General features: G+C 39.8%; 4 protein-coding genes across 4 annotated transcripts; 2 read left to right on the top strand and 2 right to left on the bottom strand.

The window, feature by feature from the left end:
- The first annotated feature begins 49 nt into the window (after window positions 1-49).
- Window positions 50-5,221, top strand: LOC111321727 (uncharacterized). The gene is made up of 2 exons (XM_022924692.2): window positions 50-283; window positions 3,138-5,221. The coding sequence occupies exons 1-2, from the start codon at window positions 256-258 to the stop codon at window positions 4,742-4,744; spliced, it is 1,635 nt and encodes a 544-aa protein (XP_022780427.1). The 5' UTR covers window positions 50-255; the 3' UTR covers window positions 4,745-5,221.
- On the bottom strand, window positions 4,953-8,017 carry LOC111321728 (galanin receptor type 1-like). The gene has a single exon (XM_088756878.1). The coding sequence runs from the start codon at window positions 7,024-7,026 to the stop codon at window positions 5,683-5,685; it is 1,344 nt and encodes a 447-aa protein (XP_088613004.1). The 5' UTR covers window positions 7,027-8,017; the 3' UTR covers window positions 4,953-5,682.
- An 8,459-nt stretch (window positions 8,018-16,476) lies between these two features.
- On the top strand, window positions 16,477-17,253 carry LOC148732037 (uncharacterized). Its single transcript, XM_088756554.1, has one exon. It carries the CDS (start codon window positions 16,477-16,479, stop codon window positions 17,251-17,253), a length of 777 nt encoding a protein of 258 aa, XP_088612680.1.
- LOC111320404 (neuropeptide FF receptor 1-like) lies at window positions 17,221-18,456 on the bottom strand. The gene has a single exon (XM_022923070.2). The coding sequence runs from the start codon at window positions 18,454-18,456 to the stop codon at window positions 17,314-17,316; it is 1,143 nt and encodes a 380-aa protein (XP_022778805.2). The 3' UTR covers window positions 17,221-17,313.
- Between the last annotated feature and the right edge of the window lie 100 nt (window positions 18,457-18,556).

The following is an 18,556-nucleotide window of genomic DNA, read 5'->3' as shown; positions in this document are numbered from 1 at the left end:
ACCTGTCAATCATTGCTGCTTAATACGTTGCATTCCCTGATACTTCCGCTTTCGCATTTGGATTAAACAACTTGCTGTTGAAATGCAAGGTTATTGTTTCGAAAACAGCCAATGACAGTATGACAGTTGTGAAAATTGTGAGGTTTTGCGCTGGGTGTGTAGAATTAAGAGCCCTTTGCTGCTTATACTGCACGTGTTGATCTCAAGCTTGGTTTGAATTCGTATCATCGCAAGAAAAGTACACTAAAGACGATAATGGCTGAGGCCAATCATAATGAATCGGGTAAGGATTTTTTTTTCCACGATAGCAATGTGAAAAATTCTCTTTTATTGGGAAACATAGTGCGCGCAACAGATACAATTCCCGGAAAACTGCATTTGGTGTGGCACGTGAAAAGTTTATCGTCGTAATTAAAGCTGCTCTAAAGCCGTTTCAGAGGCAAATTTCCTGGCTAAGCTAGGTGAGAAGAATGACTAAGCCATAAGCAATCCAGATCTAAGTAACCTTTCGCGATCGATTCAGTGGCGGAACTTTTCATGTACTTTATTCAAGGGTTTATTTACGACCCAAGAAAGTTCGTCGTTTCACTGTTTCCTGCATTTCGTTAAAAGACCCTGACTACTTCATGCGCCATAGAGTCGTAGCAGGAACATCGGCTGACCGAAGTAATTTTTGTTATTGCAAAAAAGAAAAGTGAATGTAAACAGAAACCGTTGCAGTGAACATCGCTCGTCGCTGAAAGAGTTACGCGATAGCATGTCATTATGGTCAGCTCCATAACGCGTTCAACAGACCATTCGCTATTGTTGGAAGAAAGATCCTTAAACGAGAAACGATCAAGGTCTCATACTTGGAAATATCAAGTGTGCAAGCTTTATGTTTTGAAGTAAAAATTAGGGGATTGCGTGCAAGAATTAAGTGTCACACTATGACCTACTTCAATTAGCGCTATTTCAGCCTTTGGAGCTTGAAATATCTAGATTGGAAATTTAACCAGAAAATAAGGGGTGCTCTCAATTAGTAAGAGACCGGAATTGAATTGAAGTGCCAATTCATTTCAATTCCAGGGAGACTTTTAACAGATGTTGGCTTCGTTTAAGAGAAGGGATTAGCATGAAGAAGATTCGTCCGCAAGCGTTCCGCTTGGGGCCATTTGACCTCATATTTTGCTCATATCAGATATTCCACTTATCCTGCAACATGCTTTGATCTTGTAAACATCAAAATCTGAATTGGGTTTACCATGTGACAGTTTAAGGTGAAACACTTCGGACCTGGTAATGCAATGAATTTTGCGGCTCTAACATGCCCAGAGTTTGCTTCCACAGGCTGAGGGTATTTTTTCGTGTCATTTTTCGTAGCTTAGAATTAATTGTCTTATTTACAAAAGAATGGGAGGCTAAAACCTTGGTGTATATCTGAATTCTGAAGTGGAGCTATGACTCAAGCAAAATTGTTGTTATTGGCAATCATTTCTTTTTAAAGTTGAAGACACAGAAAACCAATATCGATCGTCACGCATCTGTGTAAAACTGAACCGATTTAAACTCTGCATACCATATGTTTATCGGGGTAGAAATGGATCAAGTTCTTAATGATTTCTACAGCAAATTAGTCTTAGCGATTGAACAACTTTAGTTATAGTACCAAGTTTAGCTTTGTTAATCGGACTATGGACATTTGGAGTCTGTTAGATTAATGAATTAGTTTGGGCCAAGTCCAAATGCGTTTCGCACTTTTTTTTTGGTTTATGGGTTTATGGGTTCGTTATTGAAAGTAAACCCTTTTCAGTCAAAACTTTAAAAACACTTCTAGCTTTCACTGAAAAGTATGTTTACTATGATTTATTGTTCGGTGTCAAGTGTCTTTTTTCCTCTTTGATGTTGACCTCATTGTGATCTTTTAAGTAAAATAATAAGATCCTTTTCCTCCTGCTAAAAACACTCATCGACTTTTCAGTCGTAATTGTTAATTGTGGTTACCGGTGTTAACGTACCATTAGTTCATTTTAAAATGACGCTTTATTTCAATTACAGCCCACACATATGCCTGATTCTAATTTTGTTGAATAGCTATTAACAGTCGTCCTAAGGTGCAGCCACACTTTACAGAAAGATTCCATGGAAAATTAGTTCGAAATCGACGGGGACGTGATTATACATTTAAGGTTTCGTTGATATTGGCGTCTAACGCCCTAAAGGGCAGATGGTTTAAGAGATATATGTCATGTTCGTAGGGGAAAAAAAACAATCAGTATAATAGGTTGTTTATTCTACCGATTCAAATATGCTTGTTGATTAATTGTTAGTTGTAATGTTACTTTGGTTAGCATTTTCCGCAATGGTTTTAGGAATACCCTTCCCTTATATCACCAACATGAAGCAAATCTCGTCATTCGTATGTTATTTATATAGACAAGGGAAAAGTTGTCGATGAATAAGATGAAAAGTAGATTTAAACAAAGGTTAGCTTATCTATCTCGATGATTCTACAGCTAAGCGCTTATACTTAAAAAAACAACTTTATCATTTGTCATTGTTACGTAGCCTCAGGGTTGTAAAATGATTTTTCCGTTTTATAGAAAAAAAAAAAAGTGTCAGTCAAAAAGGGAAACTACTTATCCACTCTAAATCCACTGATGAAGCGTGCGGTAATATATCCTTTGACTGCTATTGGTCGACAGATAGTGCTAATATCGCGCAATCAAACGAAGCGTCATAGGAAATGGTTGAGCTCGCAGGAAACTACTTTACTCGTCAGTCGCACCCGAGAAGACATTATTGTTGAAAATCATTATAGGAAGTAGCACTATCTTCCACGGCAATCCCAGAAATAAGGCGAACGAATTACCCTTTCATGATCACTATTTCGACCATCAACGCGTAAAATCATTTAGATTTTAAGGCACCCTAATTAGCTTTTGCACAATTTTTACATTTAAACTATTTCATTTACTATAAGGGCTACTTAAGTAATATAGGTTTAAATTAAAGAAGCTTCATTTGGACATTGACTCAGAAACGAGGAAATTTTAAAGCCGATATACGATTTCGAAAAGAAATAAGTCAACTAATGATTGTTTTCTGTTCTATGACGCAGTACAGTCTCATGAAATTTTTTCCATTTTTTCCTTCAGCTTTAGAGGCTGATAGGGCTAGTGAGGCAAAAGCATTCTTTGGTAAGGTCGTCGCTCCATTTTTCAACCACTCCTCTGGATCTTACCTGCTGGACCCAATGATAGAGCATCTTATGAACGATGCACAGGCAAAACATTCGGTAATCCCCGGAGGTCCCACTGTGCCTATAGAATGTGATCGTACCCCGGTTTCAACGACTGAAGACGTTATCAATGCAGTCAAAAGAGCCAAGAGGGAGAAGAAAGTCCTTCGTGTCGTCGGATCGGAACACTCCGTAAAAGCGGCCATTTTCCCCAAGGATGGTATCACGCTGGTGTTGAGAAATGACCTTCGAAAGGTAGAAATACTGAAAACAACCGTAGAAGAAGGTAAGAAATGGTTGTATTGTCGTATCGGAGGAGGCTGCTATCTTGGCAAAGATCCCTTGGACCCTCATTCAAACCTCCAGAATTCAGCTTGCTATCAGGTGGCAGCCCATGGGTATGGCTTTCCTGAGCTGGGAGGAATCATCCAGCAGTCCATTGGTGGCTTTATCCTGACTGGCTCTGCTGGCGGAAGCTTAGAGCATAGCTTTGCTGATGTCATCCGAGAGATCGAGTTCGTGGACGGCAATGCACAAGTTCAAACGGCCAAACCTGGAACTGACCTTTGGTGTGCGGTAGGTGTTTCCATGGGACTGTTTGGTGTCATTACTCGAGTAACTTTCCGTCTTCCACCGATGAAGTATATAAAAGGGTCAGAGTCCAACCACAAGTTTGTTGAGTCCATGCTTGGACCAAACGAGAAGGGGCAGAGCAAGCTCAAACAAAGTCTCGAAAACAACGAATACATGCGAGTGAACTGGTTTCCCCAAAAGGAGGTAATGCGTGTCCAAGAGTGGGTTGGTCAGCAATCCTTCAAAAAGAAAAATCTTGTACCATACAACTCCATCTTGTCCAACATATTAGCAGCAGGTATGGCAGCCATCGTCCTGTCCGTCTGCAATTTTATCCTGCAAAAGAAAGATCCAACAGAGCTGGAATACGACCTCATCGGTTTGATGTTGAGTCCGTTTGTCCCCCTGAAAGGGAAACCGACTAAGTTTTACGACATTTGGTATCGTGCTCTGCCCATGGACAACGAAGCCCATGTGGACACCATCATCAGGGTGGACTTCACAGAGATCTGGGTTCCAATTGGCCATTGTCAAACTGTGATGGACAAACTCCAAAAGCTGTTCTCTGAGAATCAAAAAGCGGCCAACAACTTTGCCACCGAGATCTATGGCGCCAAGAGCTCTCCATTCTGGCTGAGCATGTCATACCAAACAGACATGGTGCGAGTCGATCCGTACTGGTGGGCATACAACTTGGGCGACGCCAGGATGTTCTTCTCGTATTTCTGGGATATTCTGCTGGATATCCCTGGAACCCGCCTGCACTGGGGCAAGTACCTTCCGAAGCCAGGTCAAAAGTGTGGAAACACCACATTCAATGCGGATTATCTGAAGAGTGTTTACCCTAAGATGAATGATTGGTTAAAGCTACGAGAACAGCATGACCCTGACCAGGTGTTCATGACCGAATATTGGCGTGGTATCCTTGACATAAAACCTAAGACCCAATAAAGTGTCATTTGAAAAAATGGTTGGAGTACGAGGGATCTGGACTCATTTAAAAATTTCGGTTTTTCGTGACTTTGTAGTCTTGACGCGAATATGAACTTTGAGGTCCCTTTGGTAAAAACTGTAACTGTTTGGAGTGTAATAACCTGACAGCATAAGTAAACAAAACACCGATCTAGACTTATTCAGAATATTTTTGTACTTTAAGGCGTTTTTTTTTTTTTTAAAGAAATGTTTTATTTATAAGATTTGAAGTCTTGAGGAGAACTCAAACTTTGAGATGGTCGTGAAACAAATTGTAATTGTTCGTAATTTAACTTTGGAGCATACATTACCAAACACTGAGTGCTACTTATCTGAGCCTAAGGGTTTTGTTGTAAGGTGAGACGTTTATGTCCTAGATATCCGATCATACCTTGTACAACTGCAGCGCTATAATTTTGGTTGTAATAAAATTTGAAACACTGACCGTTAAACATACTGGGATTCCAAGTTTGATTAAAGATTCTCGTTGTTTATCGTTGCACATCCATGGAAGAAATTGAAACGACCTAGGGGAAAGAGAGTCTCGTCAAGGATGTCTTTCAGTGGCCTTGACTGATAAAAGAGAGAACAAAAAAATTTTCTATTCCCTAACGACTGTCTTTATATTTAACCTTTTCAAAAGCGGTGGTGTTCTTATCTAGTACTAGCATTGATGAAACGAAAGGTGACCATCGAAACTCTCAGATCTCACTCGATTTACGTTCCGAGGAAATCAAGGCGTTGCATAACTCCTGTTTCCTCCTGCTAGCTATTCAAAGAAATCATCCCTGGATGAGGAAATCTCTACTTGGTTTGCTGCTTTAACGAAATCTCAAGCTTTTTTGAAAGACGGTTATAAATGCATTTTATAGCTTCTTTTGCTGGGAGAGCAGTTCACTTGTAGTCTAAGCTATAGATTACAGTTTTGTTTCTTGGCAACCATCGTCATCAGACGTTTCAATACCCGGGTTAGTAAATGACAATGTCAACAGAGTTTCCTTTGCCTGGGTCCTCCTTAATAACATCTCTATACTAGCTGAACCAGGGACTGGGGAAGAGCCAGGCGATGGGCTCGCTGATCGGTTGATACTTTCTTCACTTGTGGACATAATGGGAGAGGAATTCACTATCAAGCGCGTCGTTTTAGTATTTTCGCTGAATTTTCTGAATCTAAGAGAGCCATAAAGTACGCCAGCTTTTCGCTTTGGTCGCGAATGTCTGTCTCGTGTTTGGTTTTCAGAAACACCAGTTGAGTCATCAACATTCGCTTTACCGAAACAAAAAACGTAGCGGAAGAATCGGATGTATCCTCGACGAAACTGGCGAGTAAGAGAACCGTACACAATTGAGTTTACACATGCGTGTAAGTACATTAACGCTTCTGCGCAGGTCCAAAATGCCTCTGACAGTTCCTTGTACGAGTCACCGCCAAAGTCAAACAGCAACCAGGCGATTTGATTTGGAAGCATGCAGGCCATGAACAAAATTACAATAACAGCCAGTGTTCGGATTATCTGGACATTTTCACCTCTTGTTTTGTGCCTGATAACCTCTCCTTTAGAGTTGATTGTCGTTAGCATCGGCAACCGAGACTTGATTAGACAAATAGTGATTTTTAAGTAGGCTATGACGATTACAAACAAAGGGATGCCATATTGAAGAGCGAAGAGAACTGCAGTGTAGGTCTGACGGTAGTAGTTTTTCAGCCAATTCTCGGCACAGAACACACCTTCCGGCCGCGCCACGATCATTAACGGAACAATCGTAGAGAAGGCGAAGATCCATATAAGAATAATCCAAATTAATGTGGCTTGCAGCTTGATTCTTGGTTGCAAAGGATTTGTGATCCCTCGACACCGTTCGATTGCCATGGAAGACAAGGTGAAAATACTGACAGACAGAGTTAGTGACATCATTGGCCAAATCAATTTGCAGTACAATGAATTCTTGTTAAACGGCTGAAAAAGCTCGTACGTATAGAAAGGAAGCGAAAGCCACAAGAAAGTTAAGTCTGCTACTGCCAAGTTTAAAATGAAATAATCATTTATGGTTCGTTTTCGCTTTCCTTTTAATACCACAATGACCATTGCATTTCCTAGAGAGCCGAGAAGAAAAAAGCAGCAGTAGAACACGACCTTTAAGTTTCTCTCAGCTGTACTTAAATTTGGCGTTCCTTCTTTAGTTTCATTGAGGCTCGAAGAGTTGTTAATCGATTTGCTCGCCACAGGAGAATACTGTTCCAAGAATGCAATGCGTGACATATTATCCGAAGGAGGATCGCTTGAAGAACTAAAACGTTTCCTCACTCGGTCTTTAATAATTCAGTTGATAAGTCTTTTCTCTATTTACCCACACTTAGAAGTTTGCGGGCTATGGTTGAAAAGTGAGCCGCGTCAAAATCACGACAAACTCGTTATGTAAATTAAAGGATCTTTCCTGCAAGGAAATGTTTCTGGAAAGATAAAGTATTACTTGCTCTCCGCTGAAGCTACCCAGATAAAACTATTGATTAAAGAGACCCAGCATAACAATTGTATTGAGATTCGTCGCACGTCAATTTAGTATTCGGATCGACTGGAAGGCTCGGTTATGGATCAAAATGCACGGCAACGACGACCGAAGCTTCCACAACTAACAAGTTAAAGTCTTATCTTTCAAAAGAGAGCCATGTAAGTCGGTAGAGTCTCCGTGGATTCAAGAAGCTAATAAAAGAAATCGTGTGAACCGTGGGAAGAGCTCATGACAAGGAAGATTAAATACTGCCCATACACCCTGGAAGTAATTTAACATTATTTTCTCAGGTAAAGGCAAATTGTCAGGTTCACAAAGACCTGTGGCAAATGGAAGGTCGATGGCTAAGTAATACCGACAGGCAGATTTTAACTGAACTTCCTGAGGGTTGATTAATTCATTTAAATTTTGACAGAAAAAGTCTTTTTATACCTAAAAGGATCTAGTGCTGCGGAAACAGAAAGAACAGTAATTAGTCAGGTAGATAAAAAAAAAAAGATAAAAAAATTGAAACAACTGTATTACAAGTGAAATCTTTAAATTGACCCAAGTCTATTTTTAATCATAACATTCTACTCTGAAAGTCACAGAGAAGAGACCACAAAATATGCTGGAGGAGAAGATTTTTCTGTATTCACAAATTCCTTTAATATTTCCATTTGACTAAAGAAGTTTACTGAGTATTGTTTTGTCATTTAGCTAATTTTCGTTTTCGTCAAAAGAAAGGGAGCCCGCAAACCCATTAATTGAAAAAATGGTGTAGATGAATTAAAAACAGAGAAACAGGTAACTTTATGTTTATCTCGGATAGCTAAATTGTTGCTCAAACTTCCATGACATGTGTTGAACTGGATGAATTTGAGTTGCTTTTGCCGGATGAGTTTACATGTAGTGTTTGCAAAGATGGAAGCTAAGTGAATGTTTAGCTCATTACTTGGGGTCCACTCATGAGGACATCAGTGTCTAACTCCGGAATATTCCCATGTCATATACAGAGGATCATTCATAACTGTAATTAAAAAAGTAAATTTACATTTGAGGGAAAAGATCATGGATTTAAAACGCACAATATAGGAAAAGCCCCTGGATTTAGTCTCTGCAACAACAAGCTCGTTCAGCGGGGTGGTCTCTTCCCTTCATATCCTCTCTTAGTGGGGTCCTCAATAGTAAAATTGGTGCCCTTAAAACTACAACCGGCCGTGGAACCTACTGTTGACTACGTAATGCTAACCGCCACACCCTCTCCTCCCTCGAACACTCTCTGACTGTTCACCAAGGTAAAACATAAAACTTGAACACCTGAACCTTGAAACGAGATAGAAGCAATGAACCATTTCTGCCAAATGACGTCGAACGCCAATTAAACCCACCTATGAGCTCGAAATGTTTTTTTTTTTAAATTGGCTATTAATCAAAATAGTCGTTCAAAATCGGAGCCACATTCTAAAAAGAAGGGAACACATGCGCAGATCAGTCCTTAAATCAACGGGGACGTGATCATTCATTGATTAAATTACGTTAACGTTGGTGTCTAACAACTAATGCTTTTTGATTAGCATTTTTCGCGATGATTTTAAGACTGCAATTTTCTTATTCGCCTCACGAGCTGTCTTAGTATATATTGCCTGATCACCGTTGAGCCAGAAATGGCCCGCAGATCGGTGACCAACTAGTCAGTTCGTTTTACTTTTGTTGACACCTTCGCTGTTAAGTCTAGCTTGGCTTTTTCGCTTGGCCTTTCTAGCACACACCAAATCTTCATGCGAAGCATGACACATTGTTGATTTTAAACGTCTCACCCAACTTTTCAAGGTTGCTGATGCATCTCTCATTCGTCCAATGTAATTTGCATTTGAAATGAAAGACAAGTCGTGAATGAAGGAGTTGTAAAGGAACACGTGACAAGGGTGTATATATCTGCTCTTGTATAAGATTAAAGATATTTGGCATTTCAGATATCGGTGATTTTCGCAGGCGATCAAATTCGCCAAGTGTGTCATCTGCTTTTTGTTTTACTCCTACTGCGCTCCCTGAATTTGACGTCATGAATTTCTGCTCATTGTATAAACGTGTATAGGATTTGTGCCAAATTGGAGACGTCATCGTGTGTAGGATTTGTGCCAACTGATGACGTCCAACATCAATTAGACTGCGTACATTAACTGGATGTCGATTTTGTTTATTAGCTATTAATAGTCGTTCAAAACCGCTGTCACATTCTACAAAATGATTCAACTGAAAATAAGTCCTTAAACGGACATTGACGTGATCATTCATTGGCGTTTTCGTCAATGTTTGCGTCCAACGGCGTGAAGGCAGGTTTGTAAGTGATACCTTTTCTGTTTGCAGGAAAAACAAAAGTGATCCGTTTAATGGATTACTTTGAACTTCAACTGCACATCAAGAATTTGACTTCATGAATTTCTGCTTACCATAACAAAAGTGTCTGCATTGTATCTTTGATGAAATCTTATCCGAAGAAGGAAGCATAATTATTTGCATAGACACTTACATTGTGGTGTCACACTTGATTCATTTACTCCGAAAACAACTTTTTTCTTCTCATGTACATTTCCTGAACAAAACCAAAGGTTGCGGTGGAGAAAAGTTTATTCTTGATACCGTAATTTGTTGGGGCCAATAAGACGTCACTGAAGACGAAAGACCTGATAAAGAAGTTAAACCCTTCACCTGCCCAAATTCAAAGGGTTTAAGAGAAGGGCAACTTCAGTGTTTGTGCAAATTTCTTGGACTTGATCAGGGTGTGTGCTGTTATCAGTGAACAAAACACAGTTTATCCAAACAATGGCCACAAAGGTAGGTAAGAATCTTAACATTTTCAAAGATGCATCGACGTTGTCTGCTTGAATTAGTAGTTGAAATTAAATGGGACTGCATTATAACTTTATATAACAACGATTACAACATTTGCACGGAAACTTGTTTTCTCTTTGCCGTGTTTTTTTAGTAGAAAGGTGTCAAAGGAATGTAGAAGAGTTGTACAACTCTTGTACATTCCTTTGACAGAGTTGCACCACACTGGATCTTAATGCTCTGATTTGTTTGACAAAATATGTCGATGAGGTCAGTTCGATAACATGTGCAACCGACTAGGCTTTAGGCTCTAGCTAAACAATCAAATCTTTTTACCCCAAATCACGTTGGAGAAGCATGTTTGACCATCTAGCTAACTCTGTCAGCGTTGCAATCAAGCAACTTCGTATGTTTGATCTCTCATTCAACCGATATAATTTTCTCCTCGTGAGCATTTATTCGCTATTCTAGCCACACGAACAAAGCAAACCTTGGTAGGAAAAGACAACCAGTTAAAACCGATTTAACGTGAAACCTCTGAATAATTTTAGCAGAAATTCAGACTATGTTCGATATTTGTTCTCCATTTGCTTGCTCGTTTAGCCACACCCGTTTTGTGTGTCCAATCAGATGTTGAATGAAAATGTTTGATCACTTAGTCAGGGGCTCAGTGAAAAAAGTAGTTAATTGTCGCCCATTTGGATTGACTTCAGAGTAGTGTGTATGTACGTACAGATCAGTAGGAGGAGAGCTCTGCTGTACCAAACAATGGAGGTAGAGGTTTGGTTTCTTTCTAAAAATTGTGCCCAGTCTGCAGAGGAGAAATAAGCACTCTCGAATCTTTGAAACATCGAATATCAAGAAGAAGCGCATTCGTAGGTGAGGCGCTACCCACTGGAAAAGGCGACCACCAAGCGTAAATAGCATCTTTCCAGGTGGAGGCTGTAGTAAAATGCAATTATTTGACCTTCAGTTATACCTTCGTCATTTATTATTGTCACATAATCTCGTTGACGGTTTTAGGGTGATTTTTCCTATTTAATGGAAAAACAAATACCAACTGCTGGCAGGATTTTTACCTAATTCCTACGTTTGGCCCCGTAATATTCATACGATCCCTCACATCATTGACAGGTCATCGGCAGTCAGCTTTCTAAAGTCTCCTTGTATACGCTGTTGGCGACGACTGATCCCTTCTCTGTCTCCCCTCCAAAGTCCACCACCCCACCCCCACCCCCCTTATCCCTACAGGTCATCGGCAGTCAGCTTTCTAAAGTCTCCTTGTATACGCTGTTGGCGACGACTGATCCCTTCTCTGTCTCCCCTCCAAAGTCCACCACCCCACCCCCACCCCCCTTATCCCTACAGGTCATCGGCAGTCAGCTTTCTAAAGTCTCCTTGTATACGCTGTTGGCGACGACTGATCCCTTCTCTGTCTCCCCTCCAAAGTCCACCACCCCACCTCCACTCTCCTTATCCCTTCGGGCGATAAATGATGAATGATCCCTAGCTTATCATTAATTTTGCACTCTCCATCCTCTGATGAAGCAGTTTAATAACCTCCAACTGTTATTGATCGATATTAGAGGCCATCAATATTATTGATGATCATGATCTTACTCAACTTTTGTCTTTTCCTACAAGGCAGGCATCAGTGCTTGACTAAGTGGTTACCAGCCATCCAGATCTGGTGAACAACTTAATGAGCTCTGATGGCATCAGTGGTATTAATGATCACGTCGCTGTGACCTTTGAGTTGAATCTTACAGTCAAAATTAGCGAGAAGAAACCTAGAACAGTATACAAGTTTGCTAAGGCAAATCTTGAGGATATACACCATGATGCAGAAACCCTCAGTAAGAACTTCTTCAAAAGAAACCCAGAGAATATAAGCATCGAGGGTAACTGGCAGTTCTTCAAGTCAGGATTATTGTCAATTCTCGATAGTAGAGTCCCAAAAAAAAATATCGGATCATGGAATGATTCCCCTTGGATTACTAGGGATCTCAAGAAACTATTGAGAAAAAAGAAGAGGCTTTATAACATCTATAAGAAATCAGGGAAAGCTAGTGATAAACTGAAATATCGGAGTTTCCATAGAGCATTAAAAACCAAATTTAGATCAGTACAAGATCAATACATAGCAAATATTCTTGATGGTGCCGTGAAGGAGAAACCAAAGAAATTTTGGTCCTATATTAAATCTAAAAAACAAGATCAAATTGGCATTCCTCCATTATATGTTAATGGTAAGGTGTTGACTGACAGTACAAGTAAAGCTAAAGCTTTAATCAACCATTTTCAACAGATTTTCTCCAAAGAGGACTCTTCCTTCCTGCCGAACATAGGCTGCAGTGACATTCCAGCTATGGAGTCAATAATTTTTGACAGAGAGGGTATAATTAATCTTCTTAGGAACTTAGATAGCAAGGAAGCCAATGGCCCAGATAAATTGCCTAGTACTCTACTTAAGATAACTGCATCAGAAATAGCTGAAGTTTTTTCTTTCCTTAACTCCCAGTCATATGAGTCAGGTCAACTCCCCAATGACTGGAAAAATGCTTATGTAGTACCAGTTTTTAAGAAAGGTGACAAACATGACCCATGTAATTATAGACCTGTTTCCCTTACTGCTGTATTATGTAAAATCATGGAACATATTATTTATAGGCACATTATGCACCATCTTGAGGACAATGACATCTTATTTGCGAACCAACATGGATTTCGAAAAAATCATTCATGTGAATCTCAATTGATTCTGACTGTTGAAGACCTGGCCAAGAACTTAGATCATGGAGATCAAATGGATATGACCATTCTGGATTTCAGTAAAGCCTTTGACAAAGTTCCCCATCAACGCCTCATCAGCAAATTGCAGTTTTATGGCATTCAGGGAAGCACCCTTACTTGGATTAAATCTTGGCTCACTAGTAGATCTCAGAGTGTCATAATTGATGGCGTGAGTTCAAAATCTGTGGATGTGATTTCAGGGGTACCTCAAGGCACAGTACTTGGTCCATTAATGTTTTTATTATTCATTAATGATATGCAAAATGGCCTAGGATGTACACTAAGATTGTTTGCTAATGATGCTTTATTGTATCATAAAATCACTCATCATGATGACATATTGGCTTTACTGCGAGACCTAGACAAGCTAGGCCAGTGGGCTAGTAGGTGGCAGATGCTGTTTAATCCTTCTAAATGCTACAAAATGTCTGTTTTCCGTAGTGCATCCCCGGTTGTTAAACACTACACTCTTTACAACCAAACCCTGGTATCTGTTCGACCATATCATTATTTAGGTGTTTTGCTGTCTAGTGATCTGCGGTGGAACTCTCATGTAGACAAGATTGCTAAAAAGGGGAACTCTTCACTTGCGTTTGTGAAAAGGAACTTGTATGCCTGCTCTGAAGAAATTAAACGTGCAGCTTATGTATCACTTGTAAGGCCACATTTAGAGTATGCGTCTGCTGTATGGGATCCTTATAGACAGAATCAAGTGGAGAAACTAGAAGCTATCCAAAATCGCGCAGCGAGATTTATCAAACATGATTATAGTTATAACACCAGCGTGTCCAATTTGTAGAAATCCCTATCTTTGGATTTACTAAACAAGAGAAGAAAATCCCATCGTTTACAAATTACCCATAAATCTGTGAACAATAGTATTGCTTTGCCTGTCCCGTCTTATTATCAATTGTCCATTAGGAAAACTAGAAATTACTCGACGAATTCATTTATTGAACCACCTGTACATCATGATTACTACAAGTATAGTTTCTTTCCGAGAACTATAAGTGACTGGAACTGTTTATCACCTGGAACTAGATCACTTAACTATTCAGCTTTTTGCAGTACAAAATTTTTCTAAGTTTTTATTTTTGAGCATAGCTATATTGTTAATTACATATTTTATTTTATTTATTTATTTATTTATTTATTATTTTTATTAGCTGTGCTTATATTTTTATTTTATTATCTCTTCTTCATGTGTAATAGCGTTGAAGAGTAATAAAGTAGAAGTAGAAGTAGAGTTTAATATGGTCATTGGTATAGCTTTTTTACCTCAAGTGATTAATCGAAAGGCAAAAATTAAGGCTTTAGTTCACAAAGAAGTACATTCCACTTTGGCTGCAAAAGCGAAGAAATCACTTTGCAAAATCAAATAGCATTCCTTCCCAAGGCAGTCTTGGAAATCGAGCGAAATCAGTTGATTTCGATGTTACTCTTACAATGAGCTTCGTGCAAGTTTTACATTCCAAACTAATTGATTTACATTCCTGCATGAATGCTCCGTCTAACATCTGTGACTTCTTTACTAAAGCTAATTCAAAGCACAAGCAGGAGACCAGGTTTTCTTCGTCTGGAAATTATGTTAAAACTTCAAGACTGAATCTAAATCAAGATTCTTTTCCAGGTTTGGAGTTAAACTTTGGAACGGAATTCCTAACGAATTTCGTCAATTCTCCAAAGGAGCTTTTAAGAAAAATTTTCATGACTTTTTGATCTCGATAATGGAAGCAGAGGACGATTATGTTGAAGTGCCCATTCTTCTACAAAAAATGGCAAATTCTGTATCCTTGAATCAATGTACTAATAATCGATAGGTTCTGTTAGGAGTAAATTTGATTGTAATACTATTCTGTAAGACTATATATTTTGTAACCCTAGCTTGTTTTTCAGTAATTCTTATTTATCCAGATAGTTTACTTAGTTACTTCACAATTATTAGTTAGCTAGTTAGGTAGTTAGTTAGTTAGTTACTTTACAATTATTATATTATCTGTTATGACTGCTGTAACCTTACCTCTCTACCCGCCGCGTCTAGCTTTTGCTATTTGCGGGTGGAGATGGCAAACTGATGTGCGTGGAATAAAGAGACTACTTAACTGATACAAAAAGGACCTTAATTCGGCCATTTACCCAAAACGAGGAACTTAAAAAGCCGATTATTATTATAATAATAATTATTATTATAATTATTATTACGATTATTATTATCATTATTATCATCGTCTCTTCTATCACAGTCTGCTGGTTTCTTAATGTGCATCAGCCGGGCGCAAACCACGCACCTAGGGCATCAGTCACTCAAGTCAATCATTCTGCTTACACACTAAGCTCCTCTCTGGGGATTTGTGGAGATCCCAACATGCACATCTTTTGAATCTCTGTCCCAGTAGCTGCTTCTGATACTTTCTTTATGGTTCCCACCATCCTCTTCTTTATTGTACCAAGCACACCAACAACCACAGGATCACTACGGTTTTCATATGACATTCTCTGTATTTCTATTTCTAGGTCTTTGTACTTGCTTTTCTTTTTCATTTCCTTTAGAGTGAAGTTTCGATCTGATAGAACAGTCATATCAATGAGTTTGCAGGCGGAATTCACTGAATCTTTCAACTACGATGTCTGGCTTGTTCAATTCGCCGATATAGTGTTTTCGCTCTGACGAGGGGCTAACGTTCGAAAAGTCAGCTTTTAAACCCTTTACGGTGGCTTTATCTTCTCTTTCATTTTGCTTTATAACATAACCAAAGTAAAGCGCGCGCTCTGATTGGTCAATTCAGCGTCCTCCATTTGCCCATGGGTGTACGCTGCTGACGTGCGCAAATGCAAAGACTATTTTTACGCACGCGCTTGGTTTTTTCTGGTCACGTAAGATTTGTCAAATAAAAGGGAACTCTTTTGCTGCAATGTATCAATGTTATGTTATAAAACAAATGGTAAACACCACAGCGTACACTATTGAGTTATGGATGCACTTGGGAGGTTTGCTAAGCACTCAAGAAGCTGGAGTCGCTCTCGGCTATCGCCTCGAGCGACTCTTACGCTTCTTTCGTGCTTAGCAACCTCCCGCGTGCATCCTTTACTCAATAGTGTACGCTGTGGTGTTTACCATTTGTTAATTGCTGAATGTTATCACTTGCATCCTCACCCAGGTATTTTTATACCCCTTCTGGTCCAACTCTTGCATTTCTGTATCCTCATTTAGTACTATGTTTCCAGTTGAAGTCAGTTTACCTTTCTTGAAACTGGCTTTGGCACATTTCTCACTTATTATTATTATTATTATTATTATTATTATTATTATTATTACTATTATTATTATCAACATCATCGTCATCACAAAAGGAAATAGTTCAATCAATGTTTCAATTCTACAACGTAATGTCATCTTAGTGAATAATTATAATTCCGTTTTCTTCAGCTCCAGTTGATGATAGAGTAGCTGAGGCTAGAGCGTTCTTTAAGAGGGTCGTCACTCCTATTATCGATAATTCGCCGGGACTTGATTATTTACACCGACTTATAAAGCATCGTATGAAAGATGGGGTACAAAATAATGTAGTTACAACTAACTCAAGAAGTTAAAGATGTTGTTACAAGAGCCAACAATGAGAGGAAGGTCATCCGCGTCGTTGGGTCCGAACACTGTAAAGGAGGCCATTTCTTTTGAGGATGTCACAACACTTGTGCTGAAAGGTGAGCTTCAAAGAGTGGGAATACTGGCAACGGAATTAGAAGGAGGCACGAGCTGGTTGTATTGTCGTATCGGAGGAGGCTGCCATCTTGGTGAAGATTCCCTGGACTCTAATTCAAACTTCCAGGATCCAGCTTGCTATCAGGTAGCAATCCATGGGTATGGCTTTCCTACCCTAGAAGGAATTATCCACCAAACCATCGGCGGGTTTGTCATGACAGGCTATGCTGGAGGAAGCTTAAAGCATAGCTTCGCGGATGTCATCCGAGAGATCGAGTTCGTGAACGGCAATGCAGAAGTTCAAATTCCCACTCCTGGATCGGGCCTCTGGTGCGCAGTAGGTGTTTACATGGGAGTCTTTCAGTGGTATCATTACCCGAGTGACATTCCGTCTTCCACCGATGCAGTTTATCGAAGGGTCAGAGTCCAACCACCAGTTTGTTTACTCCATGCTTGGACCATACATGAGGTCGAGGAGAGGCAGAGCAAGCTGAATCGTGTTCAAGAGTGGGTTGGTAAACAATCCTTCAAAAACGAAGATCTTGTACCATACAACTCCATCGTGCACAACGTCTGTGCAGCCAGAGTGGCAGCCGGCATTCTGAAATGTTGTGATATCATCTTGCAAAAGGAAGATCTAGAACAGATCTCATTATTGGAATACGCATAATTTAAAGTGATAATACTTGATTTGCTTAAACGGCAGTTTTCTTTCAATCCAAGCTAAACATTACAGTTTTGTTTCCTGACAGTTATCGATCGTTATGGTTTCACTGAGTTTTAGAGAGCCATGAGGTACAGAAGCTTTTCGTTTTGGACGCAAATGTCTGTCTCGTGTTTGGTTTTCAGAAACGTCAGTTGAGAAATCGACGTTCGCTTTGCCGAAGCAGAACACGTGTCGGAAGAATCTCATGTATCCTCGACGAAACTGCCGAGTAAGAGAGCCGTACACGATTGGGTTTATACATGAGTGTAAGAACAGTAAAGCTTCCGCACAGGTCCAAAATGCGTCTGACAGTTCCTGGTACGAGTCACCGCCAAAGTCAATCAGCAACCAGGCGATTTGATTTGGAAGCATGCAGACCATGAACAAAATTACGATAACAGCCAGAGTTCGGATTATCTGGACATTTTCGCTTCTTGTTTTGTGCCTGATAACCTCTCCCCTTGAGTTGATTGTGGTTAGCATCGGCAACCGAGACCTGATGAGAAAAATAACGATTCTATGGTAGGCTATGACGATTACAAACAAAGGGATGCCATATTGAAGAGCGAAGAGAACTGCAGTGTAGGCCTGACGGAAGTAATTTTTCAGCCAATTCTCGGCACAGAACACACCTTCCGGCCGCGCCACAATCATTAACGGAACAAAAATAGAGAAGGCGAAGATCCATATAAGAATAATCCAAGTTAATGTGGCTTGCAGCTTGATTCTTGGTTGCAAAGGATTTGTAATCCCTCGACACCGTTCGATTGACATGGAAGATAAAGTGAAAATACTGACAGACAGAGTGAGTGACATCAGTGGCCAAATTAGTTTGCAGTAGAATAAATTCTTGTTAAACGGCTGAAAAAGCTCGTACGTATAGGAAGGAACCGAAAGCCACAAGAAAGTTAAGTCTGCTACTGCCAAGTTTAAAATGAAATAATCATTTATGGTTCGTTTTCGGCGCTTTCCTTTTAAAACTGCAATGACCATAGCATTTCCTAGAGTGCCGAGAAGGAACAAGCAGCAGTAGAAAACGACCTTAGAGTTTCTCTCAGCTGTGCTTAAATTTGGCGTTCCTTCTTTAGTTTCATTAAAGCTTGAAGAGTTGTCGATCGATTCGCCCACATCGGGAGAATACTGTTCCAAGAACGAAGTGCGAGACATTTTCTCGGACGAGGGCTGCTGCGAATGAGAGAAGTAAAACGGTTCCCCACACAGTTTCCGTCAAACAGGTGTTTTCCTCTTTCTCGACCAGACGTGCCTC

Source organism: Stylophora pistillata, chromosome 4 (genome assembly GCF_964205215.1).
Source record: "Stylophora pistillata chromosome 4, jaStyPist1.2, whole genome shotgun sequence".
Taxonomy (NCBI): domain Eukaryota; kingdom Metazoa; phylum Cnidaria; class Anthozoa; order Scleractinia; family Pocilloporidae; genus Stylophora; species Stylophora pistillata.
Note: the sequence above shows the minus strand (reverse complement) of the source record. Positions and strands in the feature narration are given on the sequence as shown.

Bases quoted from the DNA above. Each gene is read 5' to 3' on its own strand.
- LOC111321728 (XM_088756878.1), bottom strand. From the start codon at position 7,026: ATGTCACGCATTGCATTCTTGGAACAGTATTCTCCTGTGGCGAGCAAA.
- LOC111321727 (XM_022924692.2), top strand. From the start codon at position 256: ATGGCTGAGGCCAATCATAATGAATCGG. The intron at 284-3,137 runs GTAAGGATTTTT...TTTTTCCTTCAG, and splicing joins GGCCAATCATAATGAATCGG to CTTTAGAGGCTGATAGGGCT.
- LOC111320404 (XM_022923070.2), bottom strand. From the start codon at position 18,456: ATGTCTCGCACTTCGTTCTTGGAACAGTATTCTCCCGATGTGGGCGAA.
- LOC148732037 (XM_088756554.1), top strand. From the start codon at position 16,477: ATGTTGTTACAAGAGCCAACAATGAGAGGAAGGTCATCCGCGTCGTTG.